Source organism: Onychomys torridus, chromosome 6, assembly GCF_903995425.1.
Source record: "Onychomys torridus chromosome 6, mOncTor1.1, whole genome shotgun sequence".
NCBI classification, from domain to species: Eukaryota; Metazoa; Chordata; class Mammalia; order Rodentia; family Cricetidae; genus Onychomys; species Onychomys torridus.
The window spans coordinates 117,597,039-117,621,871 of NC_050448.1; the positions used below are offsets into that span (position 1 = coordinate 117,597,039).

At 39.3% G+C, this 24,833-nt stretch overlaps 1 protein-coding gene across 1 annotated transcript; it reads left to right on the forward strand.

Moving 5' to 3' along the window:
• The first annotated feature begins 200 nt into the window (after positions 1-200).
• LOC118585857 (guanylate-binding protein 5-like) lies at positions 201-14,008 on the forward strand. Its single transcript, XM_036190827.1, has 11 exons — positions 201-350; positions 3,310-3,518; positions 4,025-4,152; positions 5,359-5,468; positions 6,649-6,842; positions 7,177-7,419; positions 8,471-8,751; positions 10,644-10,856; positions 11,610-11,712; positions 11,832-12,013; positions 13,271-14,008. The coding sequence occupies exons 2-11, from the start codon at positions 3,329-3,331 to the stop codon at positions 13,385-13,387; spliced, it is 1,761 nt and encodes a 586-aa protein (XP_036046720.1). The 5' UTR covers positions 201-350; positions 3,310-3,328; the 3' UTR covers positions 13,388-14,008.
• The last annotated feature ends 10,825 nt before the right edge of the window (positions 14,009-24,833 follow it).

Consider the following 24,833-nt stretch of genomic DNA (forward strand, 5'->3'; position numbering starts at 1 on the left):
GCAATAATTACAAAAGGATGTTAAAATTCTATCAGTCCATGGCATCCAAGCCTTTGGTCAGGCAACACTGTGGGAAATCCCCTTTAACTGAACAGTCAGAACTTGTGTAGTTTCAGTTTCCAGTTTCAGTTTAGAGAGTCCTGTTAGCTTTTCCTATGCTTTGCATTTCACAAGCAAGTTCCCTGCCAGAGAGCTGAGAAGAGAAAGGCGTTTCCCAGAGCTGGTCAGTATTTATCAGAAACAATCACAGCTGCATGAGAGCACAGCAGCTTTGCACTCCTGCGAAGTTCTCTTTGAAGCAGCTTTCTTACCAGCTTTTGCTCCGGCTTGGCTCCTCAGTTTTTGTTAAGGTAGGACCTGGGCATGGGTCGAAGAGACTGTTATGGTTTCGTTTTGAAAATATTATATCCAGCCTGGGATGCTGGATCAGCCCCTACTAAACACTGAATCACAGGGTTATCAGACAAACAGAAGTGCTCATCCGACAGGCAGAGGGTTTGTTCAGGGTCACTTTTGCTTCCTGACAATGAGAGGGCATCATGAGTAGGGACTAAACTGAAAGCTAGAAATGCCTTCCAGCTGTTTGTTGTAACTTCTTGGTGCTCCTTATCAATGCTTAACTTTCCTCTGCCTTTGTTAAAATCTGATGCAGCCCTTTCAACCTGTGGCCTGGGGGTTTCTTGCCATGTCACATGCCTCATGCATGTCATATATAAACATTTCCATTGGCTGCCAAATGAGTCCTTTCCCTCTTTCTTCAAATTCAGAGTAGAAGCAACACAAAATAAGAAAAAAGCCAATAAAAATAAAAATTTGAGCTGGCCGGTGGTGGCACACACCTTTAATCCCAGCACTCAGGAGGCAGAGGCAGGTGGAGCTCTGAGAGTTCGAGGCCAGCCTGGTCTACCAAGTGAAGATCCAGGAAAAGCGCAAAGCTACACAGAGAAACCCTGTCTCGAAAAACCAAAATAAATAAAAATTTAAAACCTGAGCAAAAACCCAAGCGACAAAGATCTGTTTTCTCCCAGAAGTTTGTCCCTGCACTCCTCAGCATTTGCATTTTCTCTGATTTCTTGGTACTTTTCTTCTTTGTAGTCCCCCTACACACACACACACACACACACACACACAGAGAGACACACACACACAGACACACACACACACACACACACACAGACAGGCACACACACACACACACACACACAGCTGTGAAGTTTTCTGTCTTTTTTTTTTTTTTTAATTACTTTTATGTGTCTCTGCCTGAGTGTATTTATCTACATCAAATGGTTTCAGTTGTCCACAGAGGTAAGAAGGGCATAAGGTGACTGAGGTTAGAGGTAGTTGTGAGTCATCTGATGTAGGTTCAACCAAACCCAGGTCTTCTACAAGAGCCTCAAGCCTCTTAACCACTGAGCTATCTCTCCAACCTAATCCTCTGCTGATATAAATCATATTGATTTATTTACTTCTGGCTTGTAGGAAGCAGGCTGATCGAGTTGAGTGACATCATAATGCTAATCAGTTGCAAGGCTGAGACCTGAAATCAAGTCTAAGTTACAACAAAGCCAAATTGTGATTTAAAAAATATTTTAAAAATTATTTTATGTGTATGAGTGTTTTGCTACATGTATGTCTGTGCAACATATGTGTGCCTAGTGCCCATGGAAGCCAGAAGAAGGCATCAGATCTCTTGGAACTGGAGTTACAGACAGCTGTGAGCCAGTATGTAGGTTCTTGAAATCAAACCTGAGTCCTCTAGAACAGTCAGTGCTCTTAACCACTACACCATCTCCAGTCCCCTAAATGTTGTGGGACTCTAACTGTTACAGAGAATGTATTCCTGAGTCATAGGCTGAGCTATGCAAGGCAGAGTAATTAATTTAGGAATGTTGCTAGAGAACATTAAAAATGCAATAACAGAGATTTGGCTCCAGTAAAAGCATTTAGGATTCTATCCAGATGCCATTTGGTGCCAACATGTAAAATATTAAGATTATTAGAGATACACAGTACAAATGTTCTTTATAAAGGCTGAAAATTCACTTACATTAGTTTCTTTCTCTACTACTGACATCATTCAAAAACACAAGTGCCTCTAAGCCTCCATATTACTTGTAAATGTGACCTTTCTTATCCTAGCTAATTGTAGATCATCACTGAAAGCTTCCTACATTGATATAATCTGCAAAAAACCATTTTAATCTCTGCTGTGTATAAATAAGCAACCAGAATTCTACTGATACAGGGTAGCCATATCACACCATAAATGGTGAGAAGCGATAAGCACTTGGCTTCATATTCCTCAGTTCACTCTCCGGCACAGGCTTGTTCTAGTCCATTCCTAATGTACAAGCCTTGATGTGGTGCCATCTATGATGAGTCTTGCACTACCTGCTCCCATAAAAGCAGTTTCTGTTTCAATTTCTTGTTCACAGGCATGATTTGCCCTGTCCTAGCTCTGAGCATGAGGGGGAAATGTATTTAATGATCATGAAGACACAACAACAAAGAATCCATGCTTTTAATTGTCTGCTGGTGCAATTGATTTAGCTCTTTTCTTGTTAATATTTTGTAATGAAAAATAAATAAACTCAATGATGATCATGGCTTTTTAGCTTCTCCATTAGATAGTCAGTACTAAAATGGAAGATAGCTGTCTCCCTGATAAGTGAAGCCAAAAAGCATGTGTTGCTTTTTTCAGCTTAAACTATTTAATTAGACAATTGTTAAGGTACCAGTAATGATGTCTTTTCAATCATTTTGCCAATTACAAAATGGTCATGCTTTGAAGTTTGGGACTAATAAAGGACATTCACAACTATGTAAAAATATGGAGTGCTTTTTTTTTTAAGTACAGCTTCAAGAAGTATACAAGTGTAATTTCTTTGAAAATGATATATGTTAGAATTATGGCTTGGCAATAAAATAGTACAGTTTGGTCATACAGCTGAATAAGAGAAAAGCAGCAAATATATTGACAAATAACAGTCAATCCAAGGAGTCCAGTAGGTATAAACCAAGAAACTTTAGCAAGCCAGAAGCCAATGGAATGAGCTAGACCCAAATTGTCAGTAGGTAGGCTAAAGATATAGGTTTCCTGTGTCTATCAAGTACTTAAAAGGCTGTACAGTATGCTATGAGAGGTCTGTGAAAAGGCAGGAACTATTGTACTATTTAGTTTTCATCTCTAGTTTTCAATTTCTCAGAAACTCGGGACATGCTGACAGGTCATTTGTTCCAGGACTCAGTGGGTAAAATGTCTTTCTTTAAATACTACAAATTTCAGGTCATCCCATTCTTCCCCTGCAGACAAAGTACCATTTTAAACATGGCTGTAGAGATCCACATGCCAGAACCCATGTGCCTCATTGGGAATAATGAGGAACAGCTAGTGGCCAACCAGGAAGCCCTGGAGATCCTGTCGGCCATCACACAGCCAGTGGTGGTGGTGGCCATCGTGGGCCTCTACCGCACAGGCAAATCCTACCTGATGAACAAGCTGGCTGGGAAGGAGAAAGGTGAGAAACACCAAAAATACTTGCTGAGTCTTCTCTCTCTACCCACATTGTGAGCATCCAGCTCAGAGTGTGAGGAGAGAAAGTTGAGGACCTGTTTGGATACTGAAAGCTAATGTTTAGGCCACAGCCACTGTTTGCATCCTCTGGGAGATAAAGGGAAGCTCTCGATCTGTGATTTAGCACGTGTTTATTCCCCAACACTGTCCCAGAAAAAGCAAAATGTATTTCCCTTATAAGAAGTAAAATATAAATGAAATAAATTCAACAAAATAAATTCAAACTGTTAAGTTTTTTGAAGCATTAAATCATGTTTTTAAAAAAGAGCATCAGATCCCAACTTTAAGTCATTAGTACTATTTGCCTATTTCTCTGCTGCCATTAAGACCATCACTTGTCCTTTCTACTGTCTCGTCATCTTGTTTCCCTTACATCCTAGCTTAAATTCTCAAGGGAATTCCTGACTCTTGATCCCCTCATCCATCAATACCACTCACTTTGCTTTTCAGGATTTTCTGTTGGATCCACTGTGCAGTCTCACACCAAGGGGATCTGGATGTGGTGTGTCCCTCATCCCCTGAAGCCAGACCACACCCTAGTTCTGCTTGACACAGAGGGCCTGGGAGATGTGGAGAAGGTAAGGAGAGAGGATTCTGTTTAGATTGGATTTATCAAAGTTATCTATCTTCCTGTGTCTTTAAATAGTATGGGAAGTTCCCATCTCACCACCCATAAAATTGGTATTTTCATTTGACCTAAGTGGACTTTTCTCCCCTTCATTTTTAATAATCAGAATGTGGATGCATGGAGTGAGAAAATATCTTCATAAGGCAGAATGAGCACTGAGTACTACAGTGAAAATTAACTACTTCCTAAGTATTGAAACATAGTGGAATTAAAATACTGTTACAAGCCCAGTCCTGCAGAGAATATGGGCTAATGGTAGGCTACTGGTTAGATCAAGTTGCCTAAGTTATGTTGGAAGTGCCTATAGCTCCATGGTTTTGACCAAAAAAAGGAAGTCTCTCCAAATGTTTTTCTGTTTGTCTTTTCCAACTCATTATGTGAACAGTAGGCACACCAGCAGCATTCTCTAGTTGCACCCTGGTAAGCATTTAACACACCACTCACCACAAATAAAACACTTCAGTCTGCCCCACTTCACTTTTTCCTAAATGTTTCCATCATCATTGACTCCAAGCTTCCAATGTAGAGTCCAGTTTGGAAGATGTGTCTTTTATGAATCAGCATAAGCTGGTTCTCAGACATAGCTAGACCTTTCTCTTGAATGTCCATTGTGAAAAAGCCTTTGTTTGTGTTATCTTTGTTTAAAAAATTTTGATTTGTCAAGATTCACAGATAACAAGCCATAATTTGAACTAAATTTACTCAATTTGCAGCATGGGAAAAGTAGTTATGAACTCCTTCTTCAGCATTGTCTTGAGTGAAAAAGATTGTGGATGAGACCAGCTTATGGATAGTAATAAGTAATACAGATATATGTACCATGCATATAAGGCAGTTTCATTTTGCCCCTGTAAAACTTTAATTTTAGGTATTCTGGTTGCCTTACTAACTTTATTCATTTAACAACTACCTAAGAGTCATTAGAAGAAAGACTAGAGAGTTAGCAATGGATGAGTCAGCATAAGATTCCCAATGAGAAAAGCATGCAAAATGCATGCCTACAAATTATTTTTGTTTATTTTGTTTAATATCTGTATATCACATTTTATTTTTGGTGAAACTCATCCAAGAATGCCCTGAGACATGACTCACATTTGTTCCAGATTGATGAAAAGAATGATACTCAGATTTTTTACAAATTTGTTCTTATTTCTAGATTGATGAAAAGAGTGATACTCAGATCTTTGCACTGGCAATCCTTCTCAGTAGCACCTTTGTATACAACACCATGAACAAAATTGACCAGGGGGCTATCGACCTACTGTAGTATCCTTTTGTGGTCTAGGACAGCGCTACACTGGAGAAAACACACCACCTGTGCACCTATGAGACCTTTTGGACTCTTAACAATTACAATATAGAGGCTGAGGAGACGGCTCAGTCAATGAAATGTTTGTCACACAAGAATAAAGACCTGAGTGTGGATCCACAGCATCCACATAAAAAGCCAGGCATAGCAGTCTGTACCTGTAACTCCAAGGCTGGGTGTGGGTGTGGGAAGTCCAACACAGGAAGATTTCTGGGGCTTGCTAGCCAGCTTATATAGCCAATCAGATAGCTCCAGATTCAGTAAGAGACTCTTTCCAAAACACAAGATGGAGAGAACTAGAGGAAGATACCCAATACCAACATCTGATTTCAACAGATATATACATCTGTGCATACACACACACACACACACACACACACACACACACACACACACCCCAACCTTTTTCTTGTAGGCCACCAACCAGTTCCCAAATCATGACACAGAGACTTACTAGTTTTGAATGCTTGGCCTAGCTTAGGCTCATTTCTGGCTGGCTCTTTTAATTTATATTAACCTGTTTTTCTTTGTCTACCATTTGCCGCAGGGCTTTTTACCTTTCTTCCTTCTGTAGATCTTATTTTCACTGCTTCTCATGTCTGCTGGCTGGCAGCTGCTTGGCTTCTTGTCCCGGGCATGTCCCTCACTCTCTCCTCCTCTCTCATTCTTTCTTTCTTCTTTCTAAATTTCTCCTCCCATTTATTCTCTCTGCCTCAAATGCCCACCTGTCCCTCTCCTGCCTAGCTATTGGTCATTCAGCTTTTTATTGGACCAATCAGGATCCTTAGACAGCAAGGTGAAACAGATGCAACACATCTTTACATAATTAAACAAATGAGGCATAAACAAAAGTAACACACCTTTACAAGTTAAATATTCCACAGCATAAACAAATGTAACATATCTTTACATAGTTAAAGTTTACAACACACACACACACACATACACACACACACACACACACACACACACACACACACAAGTAAAACATGATACAGAGTAGAAACACAAGAAAACGAGCCCTCATGGATGTCACCAGTGCAGTGTTCATTTAGTTCAGTGTAGAGGGAACAGAAGAGGTTTAAGGAGCATTAGGTACAGCCACACTTCTGCCAATGTCCCTCAACTGTGTCTCAGCAATGTGACAGAATTGACAGATCTGCTCCGGAAAAGAAACTCCTCTGACCTTAGTGAAACTGAAGAACCTGCTGACATGAGCTTCTTTCCAGACTTGGTATGGACACTGAGAGATTTCTACCTGGGCTTGGAAACAAACGGGCATGCCATCACATCAGATGAATATCTGGAGAATTCATTGAAGCTGAAACAAGGTAACAGAGCTTCAGTTTGGGAAAAAGAAAAAAAATACCCAGAAACTTATTTTATAAATAGCTAAGTATATATATAATTTTCCACATTTACCCACCCATCATTTCTACAAAATAACAATGAATATTTAATTTAGATTGAACTAATAGATTCAATATTAAATTCTATTTGCCTTCAGTTACTAAACAAAACAAATTTCTCTTTTTTATGGTTTCCTTCTTAGTTTTTAATCTTTATGCTTAATGCAACATCAGGGAAAAGGTCATTTATTTAAATTAAATAGATTAAAGTGCATATAAATTATATTCTACATAAATCCTGTATTTCCTTCTCCAGGTAGTGTTGAAAGAACCCAAACATTCAATCTGCCCAGACTGTGCATCCAGAAGTTCTTTCCAGTGAAGAAATGCTTTGTTTTTGACTCCCCCACTCACAGAAATAAGCTTTCCCAGCTTCAAACACTCAGGAGTGAGGAGCTGAGTCTGGACTTTGTGCAGGAGCTGTCACAGTTCTGTTCTCATATCTTCAGCCATTCGAAGACCAAGACTCTCCCAGGTGGCATCCAGGTCAACGGACCTCGTGAGTACTTTTTAAAGGATTGTATTTCAACTCATCATAAAGAGTCAAAGACACATAGAAATTCTTTGTTGGTGAATGGAAATCCAATGTACCATGGTGACAAAATTAGAGCTTATACCAAGCACACCTCTAGTGTTGTTTTAGTAAAACCTCAAAGTTATATCAAATAAAATCCTAAGAATGAAGACATCAAGTTAGAGAAGTTTTACCCATTTACTCTTGAAACATTAACTCATGTGGGTTGACAATATTTCCATAACATATATTAATTAGATTTTTATTATGTCACACAGTATTTGATATATACAAGATAAGATAAAATAAAGTAAGATAAAAATACATACATGTTCCCTGTAGTAACAATTTTTCTGGTGAAAAAAAAACTACAGATGTTGAATATAATTCTATATTGTTTTTAGGATCCTGAAAGATGTCTATACAAACTCCTTAGTGCAGTTTATCTTGAGAACCCCATGTTTTAGAACTTGGCAAATCCGTCAAATATTGTGAAAGGAATTTGTATGACCTCCATACAGAAGCTGGCAAGGAAGAAAAACACAGGAGTTTTGATGAAGAATAAGGTCTAGATTGCTGAATCCTGTTTATAGAGGAAAGTAACTCATACCACCTTAGCCATGAAAAAATAAAACAGAAAGGAAAAAAAATTGAATGAAATAGAAAACAGAAGAAAAGGTATAGGAAGCTTAAAGAAGCAAAGACCTAAAGCATTTTAATCAGATGGATATCCATAACTTTTATATGATCATCTTATTTCTCCATAAAGAATGATAAAATACAGGTCATCACATGTATCTTGAGAACTCCTCTATTTTCTTCTTTCAACAAGGACTTTAGGGTTTGTTTGTTTAAAAGTTTTTCCTCAAAGAAAACTACTTGTCCTCTTAATCTGAGAGTTCTTTAAAAGAACTTCTCCAGGCCACTTGAATACTAGGTAGGATGCTGAAAGCTGCAAGCAATACCTAGCATTCTCAGAATGATTCCAAGAGAGCCTTTTCTGCATATGATACAAACATCTCTTCCTTCTCTGAAGGTCTAGAAAGCCTGGTGCTGACCTACGTTGATGCCATTAATAGTGGGGCTCTGCCCTGCATAGAGAATACAGTGATAACCTTGGCTCGGAGAGAGAACTCGGCTGCAGTGCAAAAGGCCACTGCCCACTATGAGCAGCAGATGAGCCAGAGGGTGCAGCTGCCCACAGAGACCCTCCAGGAGCTGCTGGACCTGCACAGGACCTGTGAGAGAGAGGCCATGGACGTCTTCAGGAAGCATTCTTTCAAGGATGACAGCCAATGCTTCCAGAAGGAATTGGAGGTCGTTATTTTCTATATTTGTTTGTAGACATCAGGTTCAACAGAAAGAAAGAATACTTCTACAACTGTTTAAATAGGCTAATTTAAAAATCAGTTCCCACCAGATTGGAAGGTGAGACAGTTACTTATGTGGCCTTGATGTGAGTTAATTTGGAAAACAGGAAAACCTGAAAAGAATCTGGCCCCAAGGATCTTGACATCTTCACACACACGAACACGAACACACAGACACACACAGACACGCGAACACACCCACGAACACACCCGCAAACACACCCGCGAACACACCCGCAAACACACCCGCGAACACACCCGCGAACACACCCGCGAACACACCCGCGAACACACCCGCGAACACACCCGCGAACACACCCGCGAACACACCCGCGAACACACCCGCGAACACACCCACACACACCCGCGAACACACCCACAAACACACCCACACACACCCACAAACACACCCACACCCACACACACCCGCGAACACACCCACACCCACACACACCCGCGAACACACCCACACCCACACACACCCGCGAACACACCCACACCCACACACACCCGCGAACACCCACACACCCACACACACCCGCGAACACCCACACACCCACACACACCCGCGAACACCCCCACACACACCCGCGAACACCCCCACACACACCCGCGAACACACCCACACACACCCGCGAACACACCCACACACACCCGCGAACACACACACACACACCCGTGAACACACACACACACACACACACCCGCGAACACACACACACACACACACACACACACACTTCACCTTATGTGTACTATGTCATACTCATGAAAAAACTTAAATTTCTATTACTTCATTCACGATCATCATTAACCGAGCATTTACTTTTTATTGGTCAAGTAGATAAAATTGCCTTCACATCCATTAAGATATAACGAATGTTGGATTAATAGAATAAGCAGACAGCACAACCAATGATTCAATTTCACACTTACCTAGAAGCAGAAAAACTCTGAAAAAAATGTTGTTAAACAGTTGGATGCATTTAAAATTATGGTGCAAGCGAGAGCTTGCAACCATAAAAATCACATCTAAGGTGGAAATAGCATATTAAGAAAAGAGTTTCAAGTAATCTCAATTCAGTGGGACACATAAACACACACACATATGAGAGTGACTTCTTCGGACTAAGGAGGGTTTTGGTAGATGGAGGGGAAAAGATGAGAGAAAATGGGGGGGCGTGGCAAACAGGGGTAAACTTCATTGCATAGATGTAGGAGAATATCAAGAAATGATGAGTAGATTAAAAATACAAACATGTTGGGTGGGTGGTGGCGCAAGCCTTTAATCCCAGCACTCAGGAAGCAGAGGCACACAGATCTCTGTGAGTTTGAGGCCAGCCTGCTTTATAGAACTAATTCCAGGACAGCTGGGGCTACACACAGAAACCCTGTCTCAAAAAAACAAAACAAGGGGCTGGAGAGATGGCTCAGAGGTTAAGAGCACTGACTGCTCTTCCAGAGGTCCTGAGTTCAATTCCCAGCAACCACATGGTGGCTCACAACCATCTGTAATGAGATCTGATGCCTTCTTCTGTATACATAATAAATAAATAAATCTTAAAAAAAAAATAACGAGAGGGTATTTCTATTCAGTTTTTTCTCACTGTTCCTTAAACACCTTAATAAATCTGCTGTTAAAAAGGAAGACATTTCTAACTGCCACATAAATGTAACTTTTCATTGAGTATTATTCTTGCTATGTTTCCAGCTTTGATAAGGATATAATCTTACATATGTTTCTAAGTTTCTAAAAAATTAAAATGCAGATCCTTTTGAGAAACAATTCCCAGAAATGCTAAAGTAGACCTAACATCTCCATTTTTTTTTCCTTTAAAGACCTTACTGAGTGCAAAGCAGGATGAGATTTATAAGAAGAATGTAGAAACCTCTGCAGACCGTTGCTCAACCCTACTTGAGAGTATTTTTAAGCCTCTGGAACAAGAAGTGGCAGAGGGCATCTATGCTAAACCAGGAGGCCACAACCTCTTCCTTCAGAAGATGGAACAGCTGAAGGCCCAGTATCGTCAGCAGCCAGGAAAGGGGACACAGGTATCCTTCATTCCCAGTACAAGTGCAGGATGTGCATTATGTCTCTGTAAGTTACCCTTTTGCTGAGATGCACTTGACATTGATATTATAGCAGAGAACTACTTTAGCAACAGCTGTAGGTGAAAACAAACCATCACTGTCATCACTAGACTTTGATTGTCGCCATGCATGTTTATGAACATCAAAGGGGCTGATTAGGATCACACAAGACAGAATCTCAATAAGTGAGGCCAATTTAGGGAAGGCCAATAACTGACTGGTTTAAAAGGTTTTTATTTCAAGTATAGATACATGCCAGAGTTCAAATGATGTCATCCATTTTCCTTCTTTTTATTTCTTTCCAACCCCTACTTAATTTTTCTATTTTGTTTTCCTGACTGTTGGCTTCATTTCCAAGCAGTGCCACCCTCCTCCCACAAAATCCAGAAGCCTATGACATGGCCCAAATTTGCCTTTAGAGACTTACATCTCAGAGGAGGGCAAGCATGTCTGATCCAGCACCCATATTAGTTTTTAAGACACCCAAGTTTCATATTTATCCACCTGTAAATTGGACTGTTGGGTATAGCATCCCTGGGTGCTCTGACTGGCCAGGCCAGCATCATTCCCATGGGTGTAGATTGATGGAAAGACCCATCATGTACAGGCTGAGTATCCCTTAGGAGGGAAAGGTAGTGGGAGAAGAAATAAAGACATTTTCCAGGTTGCAAATTAGCATTTTCTAATTCTAACAGCATGGTTTGGGGTTTCCAGGCTGAGGAAGTCCTGCAGGAATATTTGAAGGCCAAAGAACCACTGAGCAATACAATTCTACAAACAGACCAGGCTCTCACAGCCAAGGAGAATCAGAGGAAAGGTGAGCAGGAAAATGGAAGCAATGCATGATGTTCAAGAAATTCAAAATTAACACGGCCTGAATTTGCCAGGAGGGCACTGTGCTCATCCCAGAGACTTGAGACTTTCCTTTCTCCTCAGCGGAACAAGCGAGAGCAGAGGCTGCAAAGGCTGAAGCACGGAGGTTGGAGGAGCTTCGAATCCAGGAGGAGCAAAGGAGGGCAGAGCAAGAGAGACTACACCAAGAGAAACTGAGGCAAATAGAGATTGACAGAGCACAATTCCAGGCACAGCAACGGAGGATCAGGGAACAGAGGCTCCAGGTACTTGCGAACTGTTTGCTCTGGAATGTTACTCAGCTACTCCCATCTGTCAAGGTAACAGTATGATAGCCCTTAGGGAAAGGCAGGTAGCCCAGGGCAGAGACCCTGAAGCCAGACTGCTGGATGTCAGCCCTAAGAACCACTTTTCCAATGTGTGTCTATGTAAATTGTCTCTTCTCTCTACTTTAGTGCAGCTAGAGGCTGGAACAGCACGTCTTTCACAAGGTTATAATAAATGCTTTAACATTTACGTTTAGAATGATGTTTGGCACAGAGCATACATCAATTATTAAACAATGAAGGCATTTGACTAACTACTTCTGTTTGTTACTTGCTCTGGACAATCATGTGTCTTGATCATGGTTTCCTGTTCGTTTGTTTTATGTGACTGCTCATATGTGTCTTCATTCCTGTCTTGCCTTGATCATTTCTGGTTCTGTTGTTCTTTAATTTGCAGTTTGTTTCCGATTTGTTTCTTTGGTTTTATCAGCAATCAAGAAGCATCTTTGTATGCATTCTCTGATCTGACCACCATGAAGGAGAGCTGTTGTGTCCCCAGTGAATTAAATAAATTTCCGTAAAAATAACCTAAATACTGGCATCACACAGGCTTGCAAATGGTATCTCAAACATGGCTGCTTCTGCAGAGATTGTGTGACATTCCTAGCCACCACTCATAAATTTGCCAGTATATCTACAGGTAGTCACTTTAGCAGGAGCTACTCCAACATTCTTGATATCCAAAATGCTTTCTTGAAAGGCAGAGTGGACAATCACTTCTGCCAGTCAAAGTGTGTCGCTCTGGACCCTACTCTTTAGCTAGAACTCAGATGGCTGCATTTGACTCTCTGGATGGCAGGCACCTTGTCACTTTGTGTACAGCCTCTTTTTGTAGAAAAATATCTGACGATATTCCATGTGTGAATGAGAATTGAAGTAGATATGTGGCTGAGATTGCCAAGGAAAATTTTCGGCCTAAGGAAGAAGGGCATGTTGGGGTGAAATTCTAAATACAGTAACATTTCAGAGATTGAAACATGCTGTGTCTGAATGAGAGAAAAGGGTGAAAATTGATAGAAGTGGTATATGGATGAGGAGTTGTTCAGGGATTGTCTATTGCTACCATTGAGTAACATGAGTATGGACAAGTCAATGGTTTTGGAATGAGAAGAGAGTTTGATATTATTATTATTATTATTATTATTATTATTATTATTATTATTTTGCTAAGCTTTGTCATTTCTGTTTGTTTCTTAGGAACAGGCTGCAAGGATCAAGGCAGAACAAGAAGCTCAACTCAGACAACTCAATCAACAGCTTCAAAACGCAAGAGTAACGAGCCATCACTCATCGAATGAGTGTATCTTAATTTAAAACACCAAAGCCAGGACTCCGCTTTCTTACTGCTTCTTATTGAAGACTCAAAGGAGCAAGAGACCAAAGGATCTGAGACAACCCTGGTTATAAAATCCCAATGCCCCCTGTCTAACTGCCATATTTGTCTCAAGGTATTTTAAGTTACCTAGGGGGTGTTGACTTGACCAACATCTTGGACTCACATGTGTATCCTTCCTTTTGGTAGACATAGGTAGAAAATACCAATGAGGAATCAGAAACAATGTATACTTCTCAAATGGATCGAAGCCCCTAGTCTGAGGGCAGTGTGGCTCCTCAGTACTGTTAGCTGGCCATTTGCATGTTCTCTTTCCTCTTTTTCCTTTGGGAGCCCAATCACACTATAGTCAACCTTGTCACATGCCCAGATGCCACTCACTTAGAGGTAGATTTGTTTCTACTTATTGTCTTTTCTGTCAGGTTTACATTCTATCTTTTATTATGTTCATTAAAGAAATTCTTCTTCACTAAAACAGTGTTTTTGATATATAGATTTGCCATTTGGCTCTATTTCTATTTGTCTTCCTTAAAGTCTACACCTGCCCATACATATTGCTCACTTTTTTTTAATTTTAGTTTTTTGAGACAGGGTTTCTCTGTGTAGCTTTGGATCCTGTCCTGGATCTCGCTTTGTAGACCAGGCTGGCCTCAAACTCAGAGATCCAACTGGCTCTGCCTCCTGAGTGCTGGGATTAAAGGTGCACACCACCCAGCTTCTACCAGATTTTTAAACAGTATTTTAAATGGTTTCTAATCATTCTAAGTCTGTCTCTATTCATGGATTTCTTTGCTTTATCTCTTTAAAAATAAATGACTGTACTTGGTTTTACTGCATGTCTCAAAATTCTTTTAATTAAATGCTGTGCATTATTGGTAACATAGTTAAGACATAGATTTATGCTTGGAATGTGCATTCTCCTTTTGTATTAAGATGTTTCTGGTAAGCACTGGCTCAGTGTAATTTTTCAGATGGAAACAGCTGTAGTTTGTTTTGGTGGAATAGCTCTTGCTTGTATCCGTCAAGAAGACGAGAGAGAGAGAGAGAGAGAGAGAGAGAGAGAGAGAGAGAGAGAGAGAGAGAATTATTTGCTTAAGTCTCATTCTATTGCTCAATAAAATGGAATGTAAACGTAAAATGCACTAAGTTGACTCTTCTGTATGCCTCAACTTTATATACTATAATTCTTGCTCATACTGAAGTTCACATGTAAAAAATGTTTGCCCTTGAGCTTGAATAGTTACTAACTCGTTTAGAGTAGGAACTCAAATTAGCTCAGTGACATTATAGTCCAGATAGACAGTTCAGAATAAGCAGAGAAAACAATCTGTAAGAACATTCAACAAAATAAGTTATTACTTCTGGATGACAGCATTAGGAATTTTAATATAAAAACCCACAAATTTTGTATGTATGTATGAATTTATCTATTTATCTATCTGTCACCTATCTATTGTCTATCTACCTATCCTGTTTTGATAAAAGGACTAAATTATGTTAATAACACCAGTACTCTAAGAAATGGTGAGGGTGAAAAGAGGAGAGATGAACATAAATTATGGAGTCCACACTGGCTGTTGGGTAGAAACATGAGGAACCAGCTTAGGTGGCCAAAAGATGGCATGTGGTCAGATGTTGCAGGTCATGCTCATGATTCAGCCTCTCCATTTGATTCCTGCATACCCCGAATCTTAGGACACATTGCTCCTCTTTGGGCATTCACCAGGGGCTGCAGCAAAGAGCATAAGTGTGCAACCCATCATCATCTGCCTAAAGTGGGCTTACAGAATGAAAGACGAAGCCCTAGGCTGTAGAGATAGTGCTGTGCAGTGGTTTTTTTCCTAGCTGCTACCTTCAATCTCAGATGCTTCTTGACATTTTCTGTCAGGCTTTGCAAAGATAAAAAAGATGCTCATCTTACAGATGGCTTGTCTGCCAGAATTTGTACTTTGTATGTTTTTTTAAATATAGCCATACTTAATAGTCCATAGATTCCACAATGATGTGGAATATTCCAATTCCTTTGGATTAAGTATCTGTGAAAAATAACTATCAGGTTTGTTTTTATTTCTTTATCTTGTACTTTTTAAAAAATGTATGACTCATGCATACATCAACATAATATACTAGAACTAATCTCATTCTAGTTAAATTTGGGGCATTTACCCACCAACCCCACAGCTCCCCAGAGTTTTCTTGAGTGTGAGCAGCAGGAAATATTAGATAGAAGGATTTATAGTGCAAAGATAAACAGATAGAAAATACAGGATAGCCTCAAGAGGGCCTGGAACCTTTTCCAATGGGCCCTGACTGTCTGTCCCAGCGTTTTTATAGAGATGCCAAGGGGGTGGAGCAAAAGACCTCCTCCCCCAGCACAACCAAGTGCAGACCATTTCAGACACCTGCACTCAGGCCCGTGAACCTAATCATCCTCTATGTGGACCTGCTGGGTAAAGCTACAAGGAACCCGAAAACGGGCTCCCACAGGTCCCCCTTTCTTAATATATAAAAAATAACTCATTAATAGCTCACAGCAATCTCCATAGCTGTTACACCTCCCAGTATAGGAGTAGAGGATAGTATAGGTGGCGTTTCTTTTTTGAATTAGGTCCAAGGTGACTACAGCAGTCTCTAGCTGCATCAAGCCCTTTCTTAACCAAAAACTTAATTTGCAATCGCAAACTTAATCCCTTAACTTCATCATTACCATTAACAGGTTAACATAAATATTGCTATACATAGTCACAATTCTCCCAGTCTTAGAACCCAAAGCAAACTCTTTACAGAACCATTTAAATTAACATAAATGGTGCTATATATAGTTAACAATTCTCAGTCTTACAACTTTAACTGTTAATAGAATCATTTGATTTTCACTAACAGAACATAGGAAAAACTTCTGATGTATTCACAAACTTAAATATTTCCTTAACTCCACAAAACCAGGGTGCATTAATACCAATAGGTTAAACAATTTCTACAAATGTAATTCAACCTAATTCACTCTAACTCCTCCTTTTCTTCATAATTTTTTAAACAAAATCTCAAACCTGGTTAGAAAAAACCCAAACTTATACAATTCCTACAAACCCATATTGAAAAGCAATATTCTCAATCTAACCATTAACTTTGAAAACTTTTAGCAAAACATCCAAAAACAGTTTAATAAAACTTTACACAGGGCTGGAGAGATGGCTCAGCCGTTAAAGGCTAGGCTCACAACCAAAAAAACCAAAACTTTACACTTTAAAAGTAGTCTCTTAATATACCCCATTTGCATTTCTTACTAACAAAACATAACATTAATCCACTCAAACAACAAGAAAATATTTTTTAAATTAAATAGACTAAGGAATATTAATTCTTCCTTTTCTTTATAACTTTTTAAGCAAAAGTCTCAAGCCTAGTTAGAAAACCTAGACTTTCCCAGTTAAACAGTTCCATTTGTAACACAAAACCAGTTCCATAAAGTAATTCAATTTTATATAAACAGTTCCATAAAACAATTCATGAATCACTACTTAAAAAGCATATATGCATACACAAAATTGCATCTTGACTCTAGATAGAAACAATAAATTTCTTCATTTAAACAGTTCCATTTTTAACCCAAATTCCAGAAAACAGTTCCCAGGTTATTACTATAAGTAAATTTAAAATTATCCCATTGCGATGAAATCACTATTGTTCATTTCATTTCTTAAGTCCCAAAATTCAAATGATAAATTCTGGTACTAGCCTTCCAAATATAAAGAAATCCATAACAAAAAATTTGTAGTTTTATCTCTTTTAAGTTCAGAAAGTTCATAAAATTCTGGTATCAGGCTTTCACTTCCAAATACAAAGAGATGTTTTACAACCAAAACTTTGCAGTTAACAATTTTAGTTCAAACAAGCATCTCTGCAACTTGTGTTCTCACAGAGATCTTTTTACTTATAGTATTCTAAACCGCACTGTTTTTGATGTTAGCTCAGGTTTTTCTGTGTTGCATTGATTTTCTGCGGATCTCAGCTGTGGATGCCTTGTTGTGCTGGTTCTGGTGTCCACTATTCTTAGCTTCTTAGCTGCTTCTGGAGCTTTTGAAACCATTCAGACTGCCTGCTTTGCAGTCTACTAGGACACTACCTTCTGTGTCTCAGGTTCTTTCACTGTATACATTTGGAATAGACTCATACTTAACATTTACACTTTTTTACAAACTCACATCTAACATTTTGCCTTGCAAAGCATTTAGACTCACATTCACCATTTACACTTTACAAACTCACATATAACATATTAACATGAAACTATAGAACTACTTTAGCAAATATATTTCTTATTACTTATATACTTCTTATATTCATCCCATCTTATTCTTATTTAAACTTACATTTACAACTAGCATCTTTATTTTTTTACAAGCTTATTACTACATGTTTTAAGACTACCTTAGATACTTCTTGCAAGCTTATATTCTTAAAGGAACTATGGATCTATTTTACAAACTTATATAGCGCTACCATTAGCATATATTTAACTTAGCAAACACCTAAAGATTTCTTAACACAGATCTAACAAGACAGAATAATTTCTACAAACTCACATATCTTGTTTATCTTTTTCTACTTAATTATTATCACAATCTCTATTAGATTCTCTTAACTAGACAGGAAGTACATACATCATTTCTAAAGTTTAGAGTTTACAGTCAGCTTTGCTTTACAATACTGGGATTTAGTGAGTGTTGTCGTTATAGAATTGTGATACTAGTTGCTAGGGAGCTGTAACATTCTCAGGACAAGCCACACCCCAAAGTTGTGAGTTCTCTCAGCCTGTCTGGAACTGGCAGAGATGCACAGTCAGCGGTAAACATTTTTTTAACTAGAGCCTGTCCCTTCACCCAAATTCGTAATAGCTCCCCTAAGCGCTTCAATTCAGACAAACGTTTCTACTGCAGCAGTACTTTTGGTTTGTTCTACCGAAAAACTTCACTATACCCTGAGGGTGAAATTACCGTATTTAGCTGCTGTAAAGCTCTTTGCAAAATATTGCACAGCTCTTAGGTGATATAAAATATTTTTCTAAAGGAGCTAGTAAAGCCCAAAGCGGCACAGCTCCAAACTCTATTTCCAGTGACAAAACCTCAGAAACACTTTCATTCTGGTTCCTTTATAGTAAAGTCATTGGAGCTGACTTTTCTTAGTTCCATGCTCCTTACCAAATGCTCTGGTAACCACCGAAATTCATTCTCCTCTTGTGAAAAAACACTAACATGTCCTTGACCCCATATTGAAACAGGATCAGGACCCTTCCACAATCCCGAGCAGGGATTTTTCCATTTCACTTGAGCGAAAGTCGCTTGGATGCCACTGTGCCAAAATCTGTCTGCGGCAGACTGCTCACGGACATCCATATTTAAAAACAAATTCAGAACAAATTTTGAAGTTGTATTTTAAGACTGCTATGAGCCCTTTCTACAATACCTTGTCCCTGAGGATTATAAGGAATACCTGTTTATGTATGAGGTTTTCCCATTGGGTACAAAATTGTTGAAATGCCTTACTACTATATTAAGAACCATTATCAGTTTTAATTATTTTTGGTATACCCATATATGAAAAACACTTCAAGCAGTGCACAATTACATGTTTTGTAGCTTCCCCAGGTTGTGCACTAGCCATTAAAAATCCTGAATAAGTGTCAATGGTCACATGTACATATTTTTAATTTGTCAAATTCTGCAATATGAGTAACATCCATCTGCCATAGATAATTAGGAAGAAGACCTCAAAGGTTTACCCCTAAGTGAGAGACAGGAAAATATTTTGGACATATGCCACATCACTTAACTATTTGACAAGCTGCTTTCTTTGGTAAAATTGAATTGCTTTCTTAAGCTTTTGCTATTTTGACGATGAAAAGCATGTGACTGTTGAGCCATTTCCACTTGGGATAATGCTACTCTCTTTGTTAACTTATCAGCCATTGCATTACCCACAAGACACTATTGTGGAATAGTGTCTTGAATTTGTTGAAACATTTTGACTTGATTGTTGTTAGTTCCAGTATTTTCACCAAAATTGTTACTATTCAAAGGAGTCAAGAACATAGATGTTCTTTCATGAAACATATCCTTCATTAGCTTAATTTGAGAAAAAGCATTTTCAGGATTTAGTATTTTCACTTCATTAGCTTTAACTCCTGATATTAGCAGCTGTGATATATAGCATTGATTTCTTATAAGGAACTTTCAGGTGAAGCAACTTTTGTAAGACAGCTAGATTTTCTGAAGTTTGTTTTCCATCTATAAAGCAGTCATTTCTTTTTGAATGCCTGTTTCCTTGTCTCCTTATTAGATTTGCAAAGGAATTACTCACTGCAGGCAGCTTGTTCAAGAGGTAAAGAATTTTCAGTTTCACCATATCTAAGACAACGTTCAGTGTATAAACTGCTTTCCTTTGTTTTTAAAGATTTTAAAGTGGCTTGTTTGCTCTTTTAGTTTAGTTCTGATCTGAGTTCTCAAGAGGCAAGATTAAGCTTTCTAGCATTGCTTTGAGAAGAAACTTCATTCTGAGCTGAAAAAGTGTTTGGACAGTAGCATCATCTTTAGCTGAAATACATTTCCCAGAATGCATTTCCCTTATATCAGTCCCTTATTGCAAGCTAGCTTTTGGACTTCATTTCCCATAGGTCTTTTCAGGTCTGAGTCAGCTAGTTCTCTTTTACCAGACTGGTTCAAACCTCCCGGGCAAGATTTTGTAAGCAAGTTTTTTGCTTTTGCAATGGGAGATTTGAACAAGCATTTTACATTTTCAGCCATGGCACATTGGGAGACTTCTATTCTCTTCCTCAGCTGACTTTAGCAGGTGTCTCTCCTTCATTTGACACTGGCCCCCCGAATTAGAACTGCACCTGCCTCGTTAGTGCGCATTGAGGCTGGCATTCCTGATAGCATTTCCTCCAGGCTTGTGTTTGTTTTTCACTGACTGACTAAAGCAAACGTTTACAACAGAGCTTTTCCATAGCTCCTTCGGAGAGATTTTCTCCCACTGATTGTATTCTCATTTTGTTTGTTCCTTCCCCCCCTTCCAGATGCAGAACTTCAGGTATCTGTCTGCGGCTCTGTACCTCTGCTAGCTGCCTTTGGAGGTAGGGGCTTTTTTTTTTTCTCCCCCGAATCTACCTCAAATTCTAGCAGCTTTTTCTGGTCATGCATTTTCTGGGGAGGATGATGTCCCTTCTCTGTTTCTTCAGACTCTTTCTCCCAGACAGTTCCCAGTTTTTTGGTCTCAATTTATCCCTTCTACCCCAGAAACATTTCCCAACGCCACAGTGACCGCTTTTTGCTTCTGAAGGTAGGGGCTTTAGTCCATTTCTGTTTTCCGGGTCTGAGGTTTGTGTTCATAAATAAAGCTTAGCAAGGGAGTCCCCCCCCCCCCCCCCCCCCATATCTAAGCTCACATTAGGACAGGTGTTTTTCCCTCAGGCCTTCATCTGGCCCAGTCCCCCAGTGGGTTGCATTTGCTTGTCTGGGTGCTCAAGGACAGAGCTTATGCCAGAGGCAGTCACCCCATAGGGCTACACTTCCTCACCTCACCAGGAGTCAGTGGAAACAAAGCTTTTCTCAAAGCTTTTTTTACTTCTGGATAGTTCCGTTTTGCCCTGGCTGGGCTCTTTCCCTAGACAGCTTTCTGACTCAGCAGCACAACTGCTTCAGACATCGTTCAGCTTCACTGCTTTCCCAGAAAGGTCCTTTCTCTGGTAGGAAAGCTTTTCTCAGATTTCTTTTTGCAGCTGTGGACCTATCAACCGGGGACTTGTAGGAGAGTGGACAACTGTGCCGTTCCCACTGGCTTTAGCTGTGTTTGTTCATTAGCAATCTTCCCCTGGGTCCTGCACCTTCCTACCTCAGCTGTGCACTCCAGGAAGTTTGCAACTACTGGAACCCTAGTATCCCCGAAATGCACTCCAACTCAGACACTGGCCAGTCGCCTCTGGGTTTTTGCTCAGAAGTGAGGATACAACGCTAACAGAGTTTGTGTCACTTCAGGGGATCTTTGCGTTAGGGCAATTAGGAGCACCTTTTCATTCTGAAATGCTCACTCAGAAACAAAACCCTTGATGCCTCAGCTCTGCTGTAACTGAAAAGCTTGCCTTTTTTTGCTTTTTTCTGGTTAGGTTTTCTGCCCTTTGGGCTCCGTAGCTTTTCACCCACACTCTCCCAAGCATTTCCCCTCAGGGGACTTTGACCCACTGTCTTTTAGTAGCTTGAAGAGACAGAGCTTAGAAGAGGTTTTTGGAACTCCATCCCTGCCTCCTGCATTACAGGGAGGATTTTTAAAGCTTGAAAGAGAACTTAGAGAGGTTTTGCTGTCTTAAGAGGTTTGTTGTTTTCCGTTAGAGCTAATCACAGGTGGTCCCCATACCAATATCTTCAGGTGATTTTAATTTTTGTCCTTTTGAGAAGTTAAAGATTTAGTTTTAAAGTTTAAGAGGGAAAGATTAAGGCTTTTTAGAGAGATTTTTTTTCCCCTAAAATTTTCAAGAAAAAGCTTTTTAGTTTGAGAGATTTTTTTCCCCAGAAGAGAACGACCAACTTTTCCCAAAACTTCTCAACTTTAAATTTTGCCTTTTTACACCGTCATTTTTGCCTCAGGGAGAAATCACTTTCTCCTGTCACTTGGACTTAGCATTTCAGCTGTCCCCAGGTCAAAAGCTTCCATAGAAAATTTTTCTTCCCCATAAGCTCAAAGAAGAGCTTTTTTATTACCCGTAAAGCTCAAAGAAAGATTTTCCCCCTAGTTTGTGTTCATAGCCCCCAAAGTTAGAAAATTGAAGTTTTTCTGTCTAGTTGCTTTTAGTTAGCTTAAATTTTTCTACACGATCTTACATTTCTAACTTTTTCCTACATTATATTACTATGCTATACCTTATACTTATTTTTCACAGATAGAAATTGAGAACAGACTAGAAGATAGAAAATTTTGACAGAAGAGTTTTGCGCTGCAGCATTGGACATCCTTCCAGTCCATTTTCCTTTTCTCTCGAGGATAAAACCCCTGCCCCTCAATAATATATATATTCCATAACACTGGCATGCCACTTTCCACTGTCAGGGCTTACTCACACTTTCGCCAAGAACTCTGTAATAAAACTATTATTTTCCTTTTTCTTTAGTCCCTGTTCATTTGTCTTTAGTCCCCCCTTTTTTTCTTTAGTCCCTTTTTTTTCTTTTCCCCCTTTTTTTCTTTAGTCCCTGTTTATGGCGCCATTCTCTGGGGCATTTACCCACCAACCCCACAGCTCCCCAGAGTTATCTTGAGTGTGAGCAGCAGGAAATATTAGATAGAAGGATTTATAGTGTGGAGATAAACAGATACAAAATACAGGACAGCCTCAAAAGATCCTGGAACCTTTTCCAATGGGCCCTGACTGTCTCTGCCCCAGGGTATTTATAGAGATGCCAAGGGGGTGGAGCAAAAGACCTCCTTCCCCAGCACAGCCAAGTGCAGACCATTTCAGACACCTGCACTCAGGCCCATGGTCCTAATCATCCTCTATGCGGACCTGCTGGGTAAAGCTACAAGGAACCCGAAAACAGGCTCCCACAAATTTGGAGTGAAAATCTCTTAGATTTTATTATCTCAGCTCTCCTTTGAAGTAAGAGCAAAATCCAAAAGCAAACAAACAACAAAACCCTCACACCTCTTAACTTTGTATATATTTCATATGTTCCTTCCTTTGGAACTTAGAAATATACATCTGCAATGAAACACCTACAGCTAGGACTCAGAAAAAATTGTGGAAGAAGGTTGTAAGACACAGAGAGCCATGATCCCTGCCAGTAGATAATGTCCTCTAGACAGAATAGAGGAAATGCACACAAGAAACCACAACAATATTGTTGCCTGAACAAGATCAGTATAATGGCAACACCAGATGGGATGGTAACATGGACAGGGGAAATTCTGCATGATTTCACTCCTAGATGAAAAGCTACAGGAAACCAAAGGCTGCTTTGAGAGAGAATCAATTTCTTTCCAGGAAGGACTCCTACATGAGTTGTTCAATCCCAAGTGGTCAATCCTGGACACATGTACATATGAGCAATGCTAAATGGACTCAGTAGAATATATATATGCATATATCTCTCCTATATATTGTATGCTATATTAATCAGTATCCCTTTTGTTTACTGCTGGTTTCCAAGTGCAGAGAACCAAGCTTTGTTCCTCCCCAACTAAGATGGTATTGGATCTTACCATCAAATTTACAGCCTCATTCCTATCCGTCAACAGTCTTTTGGCTCTCAAGTTTCATAGCACTGTCTCTCTTATCTAAATTACTATTTATTTTATATAATCCTATACTCTTCTAATACTTCCACAGATGATTGTATTATTTACATTTATATTTGCATATTTGTCTCTGAAGAAGTCATATTCTTGACCTATGAAAATATTTATCTGTATAATTAATTCAATGTCTAGCTTTTTATAAATGGCTACAGTTTGCTGAATTTAGTTGAGTAACATGCATGTCCCCAATATAACCACAGTTAATACAATTTTGCTATAGAAACAATTTTTAATTCTGTACCTATTGCATTTTAATAGGTAGTACTAAACATTTCACTCACAGAGATAAAATGTCATTTTCTTCTCTACATACATAATAGTGTAACTAAGGTTCTGAAAAGATTGGTACTAAGACATAGAATTTGATTTAACATTTTTTTGTTGTCTTCAAACTTTTGTGATTTGTTTGCTATTGAATAACATTAAGCCCAGCTCAAATGGCTAATAAATGTAGAGGAAATGAAGAATGTACTTCTTGGTCCCTTGCCCTCATGTGACCCTAAGAACGACTCACGGATCTTCACCCTTGCTGTGCTCTGGGCAGTACTTGTCTACACCAGTATGAGCATCATCATCCTCTAGGCCCCGAGATCAAACTGTCATGTTTCATTGAACTTGGGTAATGGCAACTGCTACTTTTTTTTTTTTATTGTAACTTAGTTGTTCCATTAAAGGTGATAGTAGCAAAAACTAGTACTACCAATGGAGTTTAAAGTTTGATATAATGTGGGGCATTTTTTGTGACCCATCTATGTAATTGAACCAGAGATAACAGAAGCCAAAGCCACCTCTTTGATCTGAAATGTGTGTGTGTGTGTGTGTGTGTGTGTGTGTGTGTGTGTGTGTGAGAGAGAGAGAGAGAGAGAGAGAGAGAGAGAGAGAGAGAGAGAGATTTTCCCCTTTCAAAATCCTGTCCATATTTCCCATATTGCTTTACTTAAAGTCTCCTTTTCATTCTTGGTACTGCAATAATAATCAGATGCACCTCTAAGATTTAAAAATATTTTGTTTATCAACCATCCAACAAATATTTAACAAATACTCAGGGGCAGACACCACCCAACGGCTAAGTAAAGCAGGCAGAAA

Coding starts and splice junctions, on each gene's coding strand:
- LOC118585857 (XM_036190827.1), top strand. CDS start 3,329: ATGGCTGTAGAGATCCACATGCCAGAACCCATGTGCCTCATTGGGAAT. Junction 6,843..7,176: donor TTCATTGAAGCTGAAACAAG/GTAACAGAGCTT, acceptor TTCCTTCTCCAG/GTAGTGTTGAAAGAACCCAA. Junction 10,857..11,609: donor AGCCAGGAAAGGGGACACAG/GTATCCTTCATT, acceptor TGGGGTTTCCAG/GCTGAGGAAGTCCTGCAGGA.